The following is a 17,148-nucleotide window of genomic DNA, read 5'->3' as shown; positions in this document are numbered from 1 at the left end:
CCTGGGGGCCCTGGCGCCTCAGAGAGCCGATGAGTCAGCTACCAAAGAGCCTGCGCCGGCCTCCCAGGACTCAAGCACCCAGCCTCACGAGCACCAAAACCTGAGGACCGGGAGCCCAGCTCCAGAGAGAAACGTTGCTCTTTAGTTCCTGAGTCGTCTCCGACTCTTTAGCAACCCCATGGCCCAAAAGAATCCAGGGAGAAATGTGGTCACACACAAAAACTTTAGTAGCCTCAGGCTTCTCAGTAGCAATGCCAGAAACCAGAATACAAGAGAAAATGTCTTCAGAATCCTATGGGACAATGACTTCCAACTAGAAAGACCAAGATGCCAAACTGTCAACTGACCGTGAGGGTGGAGGAAAGGTTTTTTTTTTTTTTTTTTGAAGGATAATTGCTTTACAGAATTTGGCTGTTTTCTGTCAAACCCCAACATGAATCAGCCATAAGTATACATATGTCCCCTCCCTTTTGAACCTCCCTCCCATCTCCCTCCCACCCCACCCCTCTAGGTTGATACAGAGCCCCTGTTTGAGTTTCCTGAGCCACACAGCAAATTCCTGTTGGCTGTCTATTTTACGTACGCTAATGTAAGTTTCCATGTTACTCTCTCCATACATCTCACCCTCTCCTCCCCCTCCCCATGTCCATAAGTCTATTCTAGATGTCTGTTTCTCCTTTGCTGCCCTGTAAATAAATTCTTCAGTACCATTTTTCTAGATTCCATATATATATGTGTTAGAATATAATATTTATCTTTCTCTTTCTGACTCACTTCACTCTGTATAATAGCTTCTAGGTTCATCCTCCTCATCAGGACTAACTCAATATGTTCTTTTTCTGGCTGAGTAATATTCCATTGTGTATATATACCATAACTTCTTTATCCATCCGTCTGCCGATGGACATCTAGGTTGCTTCATGTTCTAGTTACTGTAAACAGCGCTGCAGTGAACAATGGGGCACGTGCGTCTCTTTCAGTCTCGGTTTCCTCGGGGTACATGCCTGGGAGTGGGATTGCTGGGTCATGTGGTGGGAGTTGGTGACGGACAGGGAGGCCTGGGAGTGGGATTCACGGGGTCGCAAAGAGGCAGACACGGCTGAGCGACTAAACTGAACTGATGGTGGTTTTATTCCTAGTTTTTAAGGAAGCTCCATGCCGTCTTCCATAGTGGCTGTATCAATTTACGTTGTCACCAACGGTGCTAGAGCGTTCCCTTTCTCCACACCCTCTCCAGCATTTGTCTGTAGACTTTGGTGATGGCCGTTCTGACTGCTGTGAGGTGACATCTCATTGTAGTTTTCATTTGCATTCCTCTAATTGTGAGCTCTCCAGCATTTGTCTGTAGACTTTGGTGATGGCCATTCTGACTGCTGTGAGGTGACATCTCATTGTAGTTTTCATTTGCATTCCTCTAATTGTGAGCGATGTTGAGCATCTTTTCATGTGTAGATATTTTTAAATACATGAAGCTTCAGAGTCTTGTGTCTCTTTTCTCAAGAAGCTTCTGGAGCCTGGGTTTCACTGAATGAACATCCTGCAGAAGGGGAGGGCTGTGTGCCAGGCAGAGGTGGAGGGAATTCCCGGACAGTGAGAAAGAAGGTTCCCAGGTCCAGCAGGACCTGCGCAGGTTAGAGTCGGGGTGCGGGGGGTGGAAGGAAAGGAAGGGGGAGGGGAGGAAGGGACTCTGTGTTCCGATGGCCTGAGCACTCTCTGCCAACGGGAAAAACGGAGGCTCACTGCGTCGTGGACACATAGGCAAACAGGGAGAACCTTAGCGTCGGAGGAAACCAAAGTGCCAGGAAAAGGGAATGCTGTTCACCACACACGATTCTGGCTCAGTTCTGAAAAGTGTTTACAGAGTCCACTTATGTAAAGACTCTTAATTTGACCAGATTAAACTCATGAGAGGACGTGAGGCAGATGGAGGAAGGCAGCTGTGCCACGGGAGGGGGCTGGCGACTCGGCCCACAGCTGGCCGGCAAGGGGCAGGGTCAGTGGGTGGACGGCTAAGCCGTGAGCCCTACCGCCTGCCCCATGCGGGAGTGGCTGTCTTTAGGGTTCCCCGGGGACCCCGAAGCCCTCATCTCCCCAGAGTGAGCAGGTGCGGTTCTCAAAAGGAGCGAGCCCCAGCCAGCTCATGCAGCCCCTGGACTCAAAGCTCACCTGTGAGCTGGGATTGGGCCTCTCCAGCCTCCTGAGGAGACATCCGAAGAGCGCGGGTGTCCAGGGCTCTGAGAGCCTCACAGGGGACCAGGCAGAGCGAGTGCGGGCCAGATGCCCCAGGCCCCAGCCAGTCTGGCCGTGACGCCCTGTGTGCACTTTGGGGGGCACGTGACCCTCATGAGGCTGAGGGGTCAGGAGACAGACCTGTGGACCCAGGCATCATGGACCAGTAAAATCCACCAGAGCTACCGGCCAGCTGCACACAGTTGAACTTCAGAGCCTCCGGAGCCTGTGTGACGAGTGTCGCTGACTCATCATTCAAGGCTCTGTTTCATCATCAGACAATGTGACCCGGCAAACCCAGAGCCTCGGCATACGGGACACGGGGCCGGGGTCCCAGGGCTCCAGCCTGTCGCTACAGCCCTTCTTCACGCGTGTCTGTTTACAGACACCTTATCTGATACATGCCGTTGGCTCATTGACGTTGAACTCGGGGCCAACAGCCTGAGAACTCACACCCAAACGAAGCTCATCTAACATGTATTTTCTCCATCAACCGTGTCCCAGCTTCTTCACGCTCAGGACAGCAGACAGCCCTGCAGCACCAACTTCGGGGGCCATCTCAAACGCTGGAGTCACCCGCAAAAGCACAAATACGCAAGAAGCGTGGCACCGACCGCTTGTTTGCAGCATGAGATGGAAACCAGAGGCAGCTGCCACCTCACTGAAGCTCTGCTGGCAGCGCGGCCTGCAGGGGTCTCACAGTTCTCACCCACCTGGCACAAAAGCCCGACAAGTGCTGATCAGGGGTGATACATACATTTTAGCAAGTGGGCCGATTTGCAAATACAGACAATGAGGAGTGACTGTTATTCAGCCCATTTTATGGATCAAGAAACTGAGGCTCATCAGGGCAAACAACTGGCACCTGACCAGTGAGGGGCAGAGCCTGGATTCGGAGCTGGCCCAGAGCGGACGCTGAATTGCCCAAGGCCACGCAGCTACTGGGGGCAGCGCGGGGCTGAGCCCTGGCCCTGGACTGGGAATGGCACTCCCTTCACGAAGCACCTGATCGCCTGCACGGTGGGCTCTCCCCTCCCCTGGTTGCTCCGCTGGGACCTGAGAACACAACAGAGAAAAGTGACTAGGCCAGAAGAGACCCGAGGCCGCTGCCGCCCACCCAGCCCTGGCACCTCCGTGGTGCCTGCACACCAGGGCAGCAGGGGCACCTCCCTCCCTGACGCTGGTCTCCCCAGCCTGAGACGTCCAGGAAAGGAAGGGACAATGGGGCAATTGATGCAGGCGCCCCGAAAGACAGACTGTTCCAATAAACAGCATTCCGGGCACCGGCCAAGTGCTCGCGTGTGTAGAATGTCAAGGAAAAGCTGAGTAAACGCAGCCGTCTGGCTGGGGCCCTGGCCACTCCTCGAGGTGCTGCAGGCTCAGCTGGGCCCCAGAGGCGGACCCTGGGGGGTGGGGGTGTCAGGGAAGGGGACAGAGGTGAGCGTGGGTGGGACAGGAGTGCCCTGGGACTCCGGCCCCACCCTCTGGCAGCCTCTGGACACACTCAGACATGCAGCCCAAGTCCTGTCCCCACGCCGGCACTGGGGTGGATCCCAGGGTGGCCTCTCTGAGCTCTGCTTCCTCATCTGCAGAGCACCCTCTGCGCCCAAGGCCACGGCGAGGGCCAACGGGGAGGGCTGGATGCTCAGCATCTCCCCCAATTCGGGTCAAAGGAGGCCCCCTCAAGCCCCACCAAGAGCCAGCTCCCGGCCCCCAGCTTGCTGCCCGGTGCCACCCTGCCTCCAAGACCTCCAGGTGACCCACCAAGCACTGGGCCCGAGGGTGAGCGGCCAGCCTGGTCCACCAGAGAGCTGAACTTCCAACCACCCCCAGGGCCCAGGGGGAAGGAGCTGGCGAGGGGGCTCAGGAGCTGCGGTCCACCGGCTGTCTGTTCCATGAGGAGCCTCTCTGGGACTCTCATCTTTTTCTCGGGCGCTGGCGGGGCAGGTCAGGGCCCACGGCCGCCTCACACCCCAGACCAGCCCACAAGGCTGGGGCCAGGGCTCAGCACGTGTGTCCACCCCACAAGGCTCCAGGCAATTAATGCAGCCTTCCTGCTTTATTACTGAATTATTTAGTTTTTCCCACACACCCAGCAGAGCCCTGCCCTCATCAGCCTTCAGTAAAACCCAATGACAGCCCCACCACCACCCCAAGTCTCCCAGGCAGGGGCATAAACGCCCAAACCTTTGCTTGGGCCCACCTCACAACACCCATCGCAGTCCCTCCTGCGGGCCCCCAGGCCTCCCAGCCTCGTCCCGGCCAGTTCCAGGCTCACAGACCTGGGTGCAGACCCCACAGCAGGTCAGCACTGTGTGACTTTGAGCAAGCGACCAGTGTCTCTGAGTCTCCATTTCTCTCTCTGCAGAGACAGATCCTCTCTGCTCCCAGCGGTGGGAGACCAAACGAGGTGGCAGGGACGGGACCCCGTGACGCTGCGCACCTGCACACAGCTGGGAAGCCGTCAGTCTGGTCCCCGCCCAGTGAGCGGCCTCCCCTCCCAGTCCAGTTCCTTGAAGACTAGTGACCACGGTCCCCAAGGTGAGCGATATCCTAACAGCCCTTGAACCACTGTAACTTTCTCAGGGGATCCAGCGTCGGGAGAGGTGGAGAGGGGTGACTGGACAGCTGGAAGCCTCTGGCCTCACCCGGCCGTTCATCCAGGATTTAGTCTCTGCCAAAGATAAACAGGCCCGCCCCCCAGACACCCACCGTCTGCTGAGGAGGAGCTGGGTAAACAGGCTGTGCTGGGTGCGCCTTCCCAGCGCCGGCAGAGTCCAGCTCTGAACAAAGGCCTCTTGGGTGCTGGTAACAACTGAAGCGAAGGCCCGAGTGCCCGGGGGTCCTGCTGGGGTCCTCCCCAGGCACACCTGGCCCCGTCCTGGCTGGAGGCAGGGTGGACCATTTTAAGTCCCCCAGTAAACGATGCTGGGGCTGATTGCCTGCATCATACCTGTGAGTGCAGGCCCAGGCCAGGGACCATCAGCCTGGATGGGGTTGTGTCCGCAGGACAGGCCTGTGACGCAGCGGTCCCCATGGGCAGGGTGGGCTGGTGGGGGTGACAGCCTCTCCCTCTGGGGGACTGCCACGCCCGTGCTGCGGGGAGATGCTGTTCTCGGGGACAAGGAGAGCCCCGCGCTGCAGCTGGATGCCCCCCACACAGCCTGGGCCTCCCACAGGGGCGCCAGGGAAGGGGAGCCCTCAGGGAGATGCCGTGGTGGGCATGCATGAGGCCGGCCTGTCTGCTTCACGTGGGGATGGCCACAGCAGCAAGGCCAGGTGTCGTCTCAGTCCCCAAGGGCTGGAGGCCTGGACGTGCCTGGTGGGCCTCTGCCCCAGGGCATCGCAGGACAGCGGTCAGGATGTCGGCCAGGAGGGGCTCTTGTCTGAAGGTCCAACCACGAGGGACCTGCTTCCAAACGTACATGATTGTCGCTGGGACCAGCTTGTTGGCCACGCTCAGTCCTGCGACACGGACCTGCCCAACACAGCGTTTCCTTCAAAAGCAGGCTGGAAGAGGGACGTCACTGGCGGTCCAGCGGTTAAGAGTCCAGGCTCCCAATGCAGGGGGCATAGGTTTGATTCTTGGTCAGGGAACCAGGATCCCACAGGCCACATAACATGAGCAAAAAACAAAAACATTTAAAAATAAAGAGATAATAAAACTTAAAAAGGAGCTAGGATGAGCAGAGGCAGCGAGCAAGACGGACGCTCAGGCCTTCAGGAGCCCTCACTGTGTGGGCGAGACATCCGTCCAGTCTCTAGGCCAGTCACTCTTGAGAAGCAGCATGCACACGAGCCCCTCAGAGGCAGACACCGGCGGGGCTGCACGGGGTCTGCCCACCAGCGGCGCTCCCGAGCTGAGTTTTGAAGGAGCAGGGGGCTCAGGGAGAGCACAGGGGTCAGCAGGAAGCCAGAGCCGAGGGGCGTCCCCGTGTGTGTCTGTGTGTGTGCACATGCTTGAGCACGTGTGTGTCTGCGTGTGTGTGCACATGCTTGTGCACGTGTGTGCGTGTGTACGTGCAGGTGAGTGCCTGTGTGTGTGTGCGTGCGTGTGTGTGTGAGCTCGCAGGGCTCTGGGCCTCTGGAGAGGGGCCTGGTTAGCAGTGCTGGTGGAGAGTGACCCGGGGCTGTGCCCGCAGATGGCCTGTGCACCCCAAGTGCTGTCCCTTTTACAGGCGCTCTCTCCACACGACTCACAGCGATCCAGGAGGCAGACCATGTCAGCAAGCAGACACGGTCGGGGTTCGCACTCAGGGCTGTGATCAGGGCTCAGGCTTCAGCTGCCGCCCGTACGCCGGCTCGGGTCGGGCTCCAGACCCGGCCCACAGCGCTGCTTCCGCACCAGCCCCTCACCCGTATCCCTCCTGCGCCCCGGCCCCCACCATCCATCTCTGTCTTCTGCGACCACCAGCCTCCTCAAGGAGCACGCCCACACTCCCCGGCTCTCATGAAGCCATGGCACGGCACGGATTCTCCTGAAGAATACGGTGTGATGCCTCTTACATGTGGAGTCTAGAAAATACAACAAACTCGCAAACATGACAGAAAAGGAGCAGACTCGCGGATACAGAGAACGGGAGGAAGTCAGGGCTGACCCAGGGGTAGGCGATGAAGAGGACTGAACTATTATGCATAAAGTAAATAAGCTACAAGGATACACACACAATAAGGAATAGAGCCAATGTTTCATAATAAACTATGAATGGAGCATAACTTTTGAAAATTGTGAGTCACTATATTTTACACCTGAAACGTAATTTTTTAAGAGAATGCACTTCAAAAGTGTACTTCAAGTACTTCAATTTAAAAAAAAAAAAGAAAATTTAAATTAAAAAACAATATTCTCAGAAAGAAACATCCAGAGACACAGAGAGATTCAAATAGGCAAATGTTCTTTGCATCCTTATACACAGAGATAAGCATTAAAGGGCGTGGGGGTTTCCAGCTGAGGAGGGGCTGGATGGCAAACAAACAGCAGTAGAAGCGCTCCCTGTCGCGGTCTCATAGCAGCGGACAACACGTGAGAAATGAAGACACAGAGCACCCACAGTGCGACCCTGCGTGGCGCAAACCAGGTGACAGTTAAGCATCACACACACTTAGAGAGGAGTCAGTGTCGAGGGAAATACAGCGAAAAGCTGACAAAGATGACCCCTGAAAGATGGAAACACCAAGGTGACGTTTGTTTCCTTCTTTATAATTTTCTATCCTTTCACAGTTGCCTCAATGAATGGATGTCTGTAATAAAATAAAGGATTATGTGTAAGAACAGCAGCTTGGCAACAGGCTCTCCCTTGCCTGGAGGAAGAAGCGGGGACCAGGCCAGCGGCCCCAAGTCAGCACCTCCTCTGTGCTTCCTGCCGCACCCGCGCTCTGCACCAACTCACCTTGCTCAGCCCTGGCACCTCTGCCCCGGCCACATCTCCCCTGCATTCCCTGACCTCTGGGAGGCAGAATCAGGGGGGCGGGCTCAGCACTGATGAAGCAGAGGCAGAGTTGACTGGGCAGCCTGGGGACACCCCCTCCTCCCTGCGGCCAGGAGTCTGTGTGTCCTGAGGATGCAGGACGCCCCACTGGCCGGATCGGGGGTGGCAGTGCCCTGGGCCCCTGCCCCGCAGCTCACAGCCCAGGACTCTGTGGGGGCCCTTCCCGGGGCCCTGGGCCAAGGGCAGGCCTGACAGCTGAAATCAGGAAAGCGGGGGGCCAGGCTTCCTGACCCTGGGCAGTGCGGAGGAGGGTGACTGACGGCCTGCGGCATTCTGGGGACACAGAGCTTTCAGTGCTGAAACCAGGGGAGTCCCCGCTCACCCCGGCAGCAGGTGGGCCGCCTGTGGGTCTCAGGAGCAGGCTACGCAGCACAGGGTCCATCAGCAGAGCCCAGGCCTCACCCTCAGGACGGGCCCTGTGCCCAGGTCGTGAGACGGAGCATTCGAGCCAACACAGGACGCGCACTGCCCCGCCCCAGGCCCTTCTGCTGCCCCAGGGGGTCCTGCCCAGGGCTGCCCTGCGAGCTCATGCAGACCCTCCCAAGTGCAGGGGCCCATTGCTGGTCCCCTCCTGGAGTTGGACCCAGTGCTGTGTCAAGGCCTGACTGCAGGGTCCCTCCGCGAGTGCCCTCCACACAGGCCCCCCGATGCCCCTTCTCAGCCCCCAGCCTCTGCTCTCACCCTCTCCACCTGCCTGCGAGCCCCTCTCCCTGGCCACTCGCCCGCTAACCCTACGAGAAGGGCTTGTCTGGCATGGACTCAGGGCACACATCCAGGACCCACCGGTGAGCCGCTGGGACGCCTAGCAGGTCACATAACCTGTTTCTGAATCCACAGCCTCCGTGGCTGGATGACTCCCTTGTGCTGACGTGGGCCCGTGGAGTCAGTCAGCTCAGTCACCGTCGAGATGACGAGGCACCTACCGAGTCCCAGGGACTCAGTGGCGCGCAAGAAGGGCGGGAGTGGCCGTCCCCAGTGGTGACGGGGGGCCATGGCCGAGGAGCAGGGAGGTTCTGAGGCCTGAACAGAGCAGGGAGAGTCCCCAGGGCGGGGGGCAGTGAGGGTACAAGGGCCCCCGCCTGTCCTGTGCAGGGGTCCCAGCTGCGGGCGTGGGGACGGACACAGGAGATGCCTGGCCGTGGAGGGCACACCCCCTGGGAGCCGGGACGTCCTCTGGGCACCAGGGAAGGTTCCAGTCGGGAGGGTGAGCCGCGTCCCAGGCGGTACACTCTGGCAGTTGGGAGGGGCAGCCCAGACTACTGCAGCAAGGTGCACGGCAGGCCAGGGTCTGCCAGGGCCCCTGCACTGGGCCTGGTGGGCACACCGCCAAGGTGCCTCTGCACCCCCAGCTCTGGGAGAGGGCCTCCGGGTCGGGGCACAGTGCCTGCTCCCCCTGCTGCAGACCCCCGCTTCCGGAGGCTCCCGCCTGCCACCCCGAGTCCCCGCCACAGGATGGCTGTCTGAGCCTCCACCCCACCCTGCTCACCTGAACAGAGGCCCCCACCCCCACCTGCAAGAACTCGCCCTGCCTTACTTTCCCACTGATGACTCAGGGGTTGGCAGGGATGAGGCCAGGGCGGCCGGGCAAGCAGAGTGGCGAGGCCCCACCCAGGCCTCCTGTGAGCGAGGTTTTTCCACCCTGTGCCTGTCTGTAGACAGGGCACAGCCGGGCCTCTCAGGGCCCCCGGGGGGCCCTGACCCCGTTCAGCAGTGCAGCTGAGCACTCCCGGGGGTTGGCACGGGGCCCAGGCTCCTCCCCCTCGGCAGAGCATGAGGGTACCCCTGATCCCAGGAGAGGGCCTTCTTCCCCAGCAGACACCCCAGGAACGTCTGAGCCCCACCCGCTCTGGGGTTCCTAGTGCTTCTCCCTTTCCAGACATCCACCAGCTGCTCCAGCATACTCCATGCCAGGACCCACAGCACAAACCTTAGAGGGGCCAGGACCTCCTAGCAAAGGGAGCAGCCCAAGTGGGCTTGGACAGGAACCAAAGGATACTTGGAGCCGACAGGGCGGTGTTCCCCAAAAGCAGAGAGGGCCAAGAGCTGAAGCTCCCCCGACACCGGCCATGCCCCTCACTACTCTGCACAGCCAGCCTTCCAGGATGACCCCCCATCAGCTCTGCTGAGGACACCCCCCACGGCACCTGCCCCTCGAGGGCACAGCGGCCACTGCTCGCCTCCTGGACTCAGCTCAGACCAGGTGCTCTGTCTCCACTCCCCCAGGGCCTGCCTGCAAGAGGCTTGTTTGCCAGACAAGCATGTCCCACACCCTGATCCCATCTGCTCACAAACACACTCCCATTTCTGAGTGTCTGGACACCTCCCTCGGTTTGCTGGAAAAAGCCAGGATCTATCTTAGAAGCTGCTGTTTTACAGTAGAATGAAGCCAAGCCTTTCACATAGCTTGAGTCCAGGACGCAGTGGCAACACCAAGGTCTCTCGCCCTCCACCCACATACAGAGCCGTTGGCCTCCACACTCTCTCCCGAGGCTCAAGGCAGACACCACCGACTGATCACAGCGAGAGCCAGCCCGGGCGGGGGTGCTTATTTGCATCGTGGGCTGGGTGGACAGCCTAATGAGCACAAATGAGGCATCTGTAAAAGTGTCTTTGTACCTTAAGTTCTTATTCAATTGTAAGATGAGGTTCACATATTGGAGAAAAGAGAAGCTGCAGAGGGCTCTGGGGGACGGGGACAAAGGACAGGAGTCGTAACCGGATGGGAGGAGGAGCCTGCGGGGAGCAAGAGGGCTGGAAGCGGCTTCCAGACCCCTGTGGTGGACACTCGGCCTCCCTGCCCCATCGGACTCTGAAGCCGCCACACGGCAACAGGGCAGGCCGGACGTGGGTCAGCCAACGGGCCGTCCCTGTGTCACTCAGGGTAGCGCTGTCTCCACCTCCATTTCTCTGCTGCTGAAACGATTCCTTTTAAACCATCACGTGGAGAAGACTTGTGATGTCAGTGGAGCAGGCCCAAGTGTGTGAGTGACGAAGGGACGAGCCCCACTGGGGAGACACGGCTGCCTCCCAGGAGGACAGCAGAGGCCACAGTGGCCTATGCAGGCCCCAGGGTCCCTCCTCCAGCACCTCTGAGGCTGTGTTCTCTGGATTGCAGGGTCTCTGCCTCCCCAGGCTGGAGATTTCAGGATGGGGTTTACCTTGGGAAAGTGGAGGCAAGGAGAGGGATGTTCCCAATACCAGGTCTTTGTGGGAAAGACTCTCATTCGGAGAACAGCGTGGTCACTGCCCTCTGCAGGGTATCAGATTCTGGGACAGGTGTGAAATGGTAATGGCTGAGCCTCTACCCACCCCACCACCTCCAGGCCTGGCACGGCAGTGCGGGGAAGATGGGCAGGAGGGGGGAAGAAGTGTGCAAAGAGGGGCCTGGAGGGGTGGGGGTCCCGAAAAGGACCCAAGCAGCAGACGACCCCAAGAGTGGGCCTCGGTGAATCCAGAGCTGAGCCTGGGGGGTTCGTCTCGTGGTCCCCAGGCGGGCCTCTCAAGTCCTAAGATGGTGGCTCAGCGATCCCGGGGGCCGCCCTCCTGCAGGCACAGCACCAAGCCTGGGTCGGACAGTCTGCAGAGTAGACAGTAGGGCCGCAGCGGGTCGGGGCTTTGCTGGAGCTCAGAGGCTGGGCCTGGGACAGGCACGTCCTGAGAGCCTGAGCGCCCGGGGCCGAATCCTCATCCTCAGCTCTCCGTGGCTGTCCCCCTCCTTGCTGGCTCCCGCTGACCCGTGACTCCAACGCCTCCTCCACGGGGGTGTCCGCAGCCGCAGCCTCGCCACTCGGAGCACAGTCAGGAGCACAGTCACGCTCCGAGAGCCGATGGGGGCCCAGAAGCTGGAGAGGAAGCACAGCCATCAGGGCGGAAGCAGGTGTGGTGGGGAGCGTGTCCACAGGAGCTGTTTGTGCAGAGTCCCCGGACCTGCTCCCGCATTTCAGAACACCCACCTGTGACCCCCGCAGGGAGCTGCTCCCTCCGGGTCCCTGAGGCCAGGGGCAAAAGAGATCCAGCTCAAAGGCCCGGGGTCTGCCTGTCAGCCAGCAGCTCGGGGCCCCCCACTGCATAGGGCTCCCCACCGCAGTGAGAGGCCATCAATGGGTGGGCTGGGCTCGGGGGGCGGGGGGTAACGTCAGTTTCCTTCCTGAAAGACAAACTAGACCCTTCCTCCTGGGTGGGTGAGCCAGGGCTTCTGGTTCCGCCCTGGTCCCTGCCCCGCTTTCCTGACCACAGGCCTGCCCCCTGCCCCTGCCCTACGGCCCACAGAAGATCACGGCATCACAGACAACAGACTGTGGCCCGAGCCACCCACCGCCAGGGCCCAGCCCTTCCTCCAGGCCCCTTCTCTGCCCAGCCCACATGCTGGACACCAGGGGCAGGTGGACAGGCCCACCTCCCCTGGCTGGAGTGGCCTGCCTGGAAACCTCCTAAATCTCCTGGATTCCCAAACAGCTCGGCCTTAGGGGGGGGTCCCAGGTCCAGCCCAGCCCCCGCCCCAAAGTCCCACCTGGGGATTACTGGCTTCTTGGTTCCCGTCCCAACCCTGAGCACCCTGCCGCTGAGGGAGTCTTCCTGCCACAATTCCACGCTCCAACTCGAGGGCGACAGTCATCCCAGCAGAAAGTGGGGGCAAGCCCAGCCCTCTCTGCCCCACCCCCACCCCGCTCCCTCAGCCCAGGAGCCCCGCCCTGGCAGGGGTGGAGGCCCCGCGGCCTGTCCGCCAGCCTCCTCCCGGAGTCAGGCCAGAGCCAGCCTCGGGAGGCTGCCGGCCCACCCTCCTCTCGGACACGGAGGTCACAGTCAGCCCGCCAGCGCCCGGGGGAGGCCGGCGTTCAGCTCCAGGCTGGACTCCTGGGCGTTCCCCCAGGTTTCTCCCTTCCCGCTGGCCCTCGGACGGCCCAGCCTGGAGGGGGCTCAAAGGTTGGGGCCCCCATTTCCTCCGGCGGGGAAAGAGGCGACAGGAGGGCCAGACAGGAGGGGGGCTCGGACCCGGGAGCTCACCTGGCACGACCTCGGGCAGGCCAGGCGCGCCCCCGCGCTCTAGGACACCAGCGCCCCGGCCCCGAGGCTCTGCCGGGCGCGCACGGTCTGGATGGCCTGCTGGTTCTTGAACTTGACCAGGCCGAGGGTGATCTGCGCGTTCCAGCCCGGGTCCTCCGGGGGGCAGCGGAAGTCGATCTCGCCGCCGCCCTCGGTCACCAGCGTGAAGTAGGTGTGGCGGCCGGTGCTTTCCACGCACTCCACGGCCTTGATGCGGGCGAAGCTGAGCTCCTTGGGCCGGCCGCCCGCGCCCTTGGCCTCGAAGAGCTGTAGCCCGCGCTCGGTGAGCACGCAGCGCTTGCGTTTCCACTGCTGCAGCAGCCCGCCGCTGCGCTTCTCCAGCACGCCCTCCCGGAGCACGGCCGCCGTCATGGGAGCGCGCGGTGCCGCGGCCAGGCCGCGCTGCGCCCCGCCGGCTCTCCCCGCCGCCAGGCCGGCGCGCCTGGTGCCTGTCGGGCCCCGCCTCGGCCCTGGCCGCCGCGCCGCGCCGCGCCGCCCCGGCCCCGGGCTCCAGAGCCCCCGAGCCCGGCAGCCCGCTCGCCCGCTCCTTCCTGGGCCGTCTGCGCGCCGGGCGGCAGCTCGCGGGATGTGCCCTCACATGTCCGGTGCCCGCCCCTTGCCTCCTGCGCCGCCGCGCATTCCAGCGCGCCCGGCCCGCCCGGGGGCGGGGCGCGGTCACCCTGCGGGTTTGGGGCGTGGGGCGGGGGTGGGCGGGGGCGGAGACCGAGGGGGCTGCTGTCCCACCGCTCGGGCCTTCGGGCCTTTAGTCCACCGCTCCCGGGGACCTCCAGGCCTTGGACTCGGGGCGTGGGAAGAGGAAGGAAGGGTTGTCGTCTAGACTAGAGGCCTAGCCGCTTGGGAGGGGCCTGTTTCGTGGTCTCCCACCGGCACGGCTGAGTCTCGCCGGGGGTGGGGGGGTTGCCAGACAGCTGCTGGAGCTTCCCAGGCCACGGGAACCCTGCCCCAGCTACTGACCCTCCTCCTCGCTTGGCCAGTTGCCCCTTGGCATTGCGCAATCAGAAAAATGAAGACGGTCCTGGGGTTTGGGCGGGGTGGGGGGGGGTGGGCAAGGGGGGATCAGGCTAAGCTGGGTTCCTCCCGCCTTGGGCAGATTTCTCCGTGTGGGGGCCCCAGACAGGCTGCCCACAGCGGTCTCTGCTTGGATGGCCCACCCTCCCGCGCCCGCCTCCATCCCCATGTGGTTTAGGAGGCAGGAGCCTGAGGCCCCTCAGCCTCCCCTCCCGGGGGAGGAGGAAGGACCGGGTCTGCACCCGACCTGGGACCGCCCCTGACAGAGCTGCGCTCCGCCCACTTAGACCTGGGCCTGGGGGAGCCAGGCCTGGCCGACGGGGCCAGTTGCCTCTTCTCCGAGGTTCAGGTCACCGTTGGCCACCCCCCCCCCATACTCAGCTGAAGGCTCCCCTCTCTCTGCCGCCTGGAGAGCCTCCCGCGGACACCACCTTTGCGGTTGCTTCTCAGCCCTGTCCAGCTCTGCGACCCCAACTCCTCCCCTTGGCTGTGTCCTGCCCACTTTCATTATCTTTCAATTTCCTCATCTGTCAAGCAGGAGGGTTAACTGGCTTTGATCTCCGGGAACTCTAATGAGCAAGATAACATCTGTGACAGCACAGGAAGGAGGCTCAAGAAATATTCCAGGGAATTCCCTGGCGGCCCAGTCCTTAGGACTCCAGGGTTTCACTGCTGTGGGGCCTCTGTCAGGGAATTAAGATTCCGCAAGGTGCATGCTGCTGCTGCTGCTGCTGCTAAGTCGCTTCAGTCATGTCGGACTCTGTGCGACCCCATAGACGGCAGCCCACTAGGCTCCTCCGCCCATGGGATTTTCCAGGCAAGAGTACTGGAGTGGGGTGCCATTGCCTGCATGGTGCTGCCCAAAAAAATTAATTGAAAAAAAGTCATTACTCCTTCCCCGACTTTTACTGACTTCAAAAGAAGATGGGAACCCTGAGACTAGTCTAGGCTCTCCCGGGTCATCATGCTACCCTATGTTGGCCCGTTCCCCCAGGATTCCCGTCTCTTAAGAGCCTGTTCATACATACCCTTGTTAGCAGTGGATCATTATGGGAATAGCAGTAGGCAGCAACGATGCTGTGCCCACATCTTGTGTTTGCACCCTTCTGCCCAGTGACACGGAGCCTAACGGGAACAGAGCGTGTCCAGGGGAGGGGGGCACCCCCCCAGCATCCAGGTCAGGGCTGTCAGTTCCCACCCACAGCTCTGCAGCCCACAGGAGACGTGCCCGCACACGCCCACATGCGCATGTGGGCCAGCTAGCCCCCAACCCTCCCAGAGAGGGCGTGGTTGGCCGTGAGAGAAGAGAGGCCATCAAGACTGGTAATGTTTGAGGCGGCAGAGGGGGGAGCTCAAGTGAGGGCCTTGGCCGGCCTTAGGGAGCCCAGGTCTCAGCCTGTCTGCCGGCCACACCCTCCTGGGGCTCCCAGGCCCCGCCCAGGCCCTGACCCCGGTCCTGCATAGGCGTCTCCTGGGGGCGCCCGCCAGGACGGCTGAGACCTGCATAATCTAGAATCGTGAGCTAGCTCCAGACCAGCTCTGCTCCAGCTGGTTTCTGTCGGTCACCCCTCCCTCTCCAGGCCTGGGACACACTGGTGCTCTCTCCAGACCCAGGGGATTTCACAAACGTGCGGGCTTTAAATGTTTGCAGAGCACCCTCACATGTGTTTGAGTCTCTTGACCGATGAGATCAGAGGCGGAGCAACCTAGATGAAGTCACACAGCTTCTAAATGACAAAACTGGGCGAGACTCTGGTGGCTGAGAGGACCACCCCTGTGTCGGCATCTGGGGACACAGCTTTCCTTTTAGGTGGGAACTAGCCACCCCCACTCTCCTCTTCAGCTGACTGGGTGGAGAAGCGCCAGGCCTTTGGACACAGGAGTGTGGGCTGGAAAAAGACAGGAGCACTGGGGTAAAGGGAGGGCCACAGGAGGGAACTCAGCAGGGTGTCCCCTCTCATGGAAACGGCAGGTCATTGGCAGCTAAGCCTCGGTTCCCAGCCCACAGCTCCCGGGGGCCTGCGTAGATCCTCAGGACCTGGGAGTCCCGCCCTCCAGGTCTGTCAGGGATGAGGAGAGATGGCTCACTAAATCTTTCCCCAGAGCTGATCTCTGCTGGTGGCCCCATCTGGGAGAGGTTCAGACCCCAGCTGGATTACTTGAGCCTCTGACGGCTCCAGAGGGGCAAAGGGCTAGTGCTGACAGCCCCTGCCTGCCAGAGCATCTGGACCCCGCCCCCGGGAACAGCACCCCAGGGAACACAGCCCTGGGCACAGCGCTGGCGCTCAGCTGCTGGGGCCTGGCCGGGGCCTGGCTGGGTCCTGGTCGCACTCCCTCAGTTCTGTACCTGACCCGACGCAGGACTGCTGCACAGAACGTCCCCGTGTGCCAGCCTTCTACCCTCCGTAGGCACCCACTCCCCCAGGGAAGCTGGTCTGCTCCCTTCGTCCATCCGTCTGCAGCAGCTGCAATGGGCTGGACTACAAAACGGTCCCGGGACCAGTGCCCTAGAGATGCCCTGAGCTGCAGGCATCCAGTCCACTCCAGGGGACTGCCTGGAATGGAATGGAAAGGAAGATGGGACGAGGTGGGCTGGAGGCAAGAGCAGGGCCAGAGAGGAACCGGGAGTAAAATCTCTGCTGTTTTCTACAGTATTTACTTAATCTTATTGTAAATTCACTTTAGTGCTCATTGATCATGAGGCTCAGTCCATAGAACAAGCACTGATGATTAATTTATTTACAAAGAAGATGTGTATTAACGCCGGACAAACTTAGACTGAAGGGAGCGCAAGTCACCCCTTTGCTCATAACTCTTCAGAGCCTGCGGCCTGTGACGCAGCCCGGGGAGCTGCCCCTCTCAGCTCGCAGACCTCCCCACCAGCCCTCCCCCGGGGCCATGGCTCCTCTCCACCTGGACTGCGGGGGGGGCCCCCCACCAGCATCTCGGGGTTTGTCTCCTCCCCTCACACAGCTCTGTACTCAGGCAGCACCTTCTCTGGGAGGTTGTCCCACCACCCTGCTGAAACCTCCCCACACAGTCCCACTCACACACACAGAGTCACACTCACAGACACAAAGGCACACAGTCACACACACACAAACACAGTCACACACACAGACACAGTCACACACACAGTCACAAAGACACACATTCATTCTCTCTCCCTCACACACACACACACACACACACACACACACACACTGTGTCTCCTTCCCTGCCTGATTTCCCTCTGAAAGTCTTGATGTTTTCCTTACTTACTATCCACCCCCTCTATTAGAATGCAGGCCCCATGCCAGCCGGGAATTTCGTGTGTTTTCTTGACCCTGTGGACCCAGCACCCAGCATGTCATCTGGC

General features: G+C 60.8%; 1 protein-coding gene and 1 long non-coding RNA gene across 2 annotated transcripts; one reads left to right on the top strand and one right to left on the bottom strand.

Moving 5' to 3' along the window:
- The first annotated feature begins 1,407 nt into the window (after positions 1-1,407).
- Positions 1,408-6,945, top strand: LOC113907010. The gene is made up of 3 exons (XR_003515066.1): positions 1,408-1,630; positions 4,598-4,770; positions 6,408-6,945. It is a non-coding gene; the product is annotated as an uncharacterized LOC113907010 (long non-coding RNA).
- A 3,372-nt stretch (positions 6,946-10,317) lies between these two features.
- On the bottom strand, positions 10,318-13,390 carry PHLDA3 (pleckstrin homology like domain family A member 3). Its single transcript, XM_027565907.1, has 2 exons — positions 12,723-13,390; positions 10,318-11,560 (listed from the first exon to the last, which is right to left on the bottom strand). Exon 1 carries the CDS (start codon positions 13,131-13,133, stop codon positions 12,762-12,764), a length of 372 nt encoding a protein of 123 aa, XP_027421708.1. The 5' UTR covers positions 13,134-13,390; the 3' UTR covers positions 10,318-11,560; positions 12,723-12,761.
- Between the last annotated feature and the right edge of the window lie 3,758 nt (positions 13,391-17,148).

The sequence above is a fragment of the Bos indicus x Bos taurus genome, chromosome 16 (assembly GCF_003369695.1).
Source record: "Bos indicus x Bos taurus breed Angus x Brahman F1 hybrid chromosome 16, Bos_hybrid_MaternalHap_v2.0, whole genome shotgun sequence".
In the NCBI taxonomy this organism is placed as follows: domain Eukaryota; kingdom Metazoa; phylum Chordata; class Mammalia; order Artiodactyla; family Bovidae; genus Bos; species Bos indicus x Bos taurus.
This window is presented reverse-complemented; position numbering and strand designations above follow the sequence as displayed.

Excerpts from the sequence above, each read along its gene's own strand:
- PHLDA3 (XM_027565907.1), bottom strand. The coding sequence starts at position 13,133 with ATGACGGCGGCCGTGCTCCGGGAGGGCGTGCTGGAGAAGCGCAGCGGC.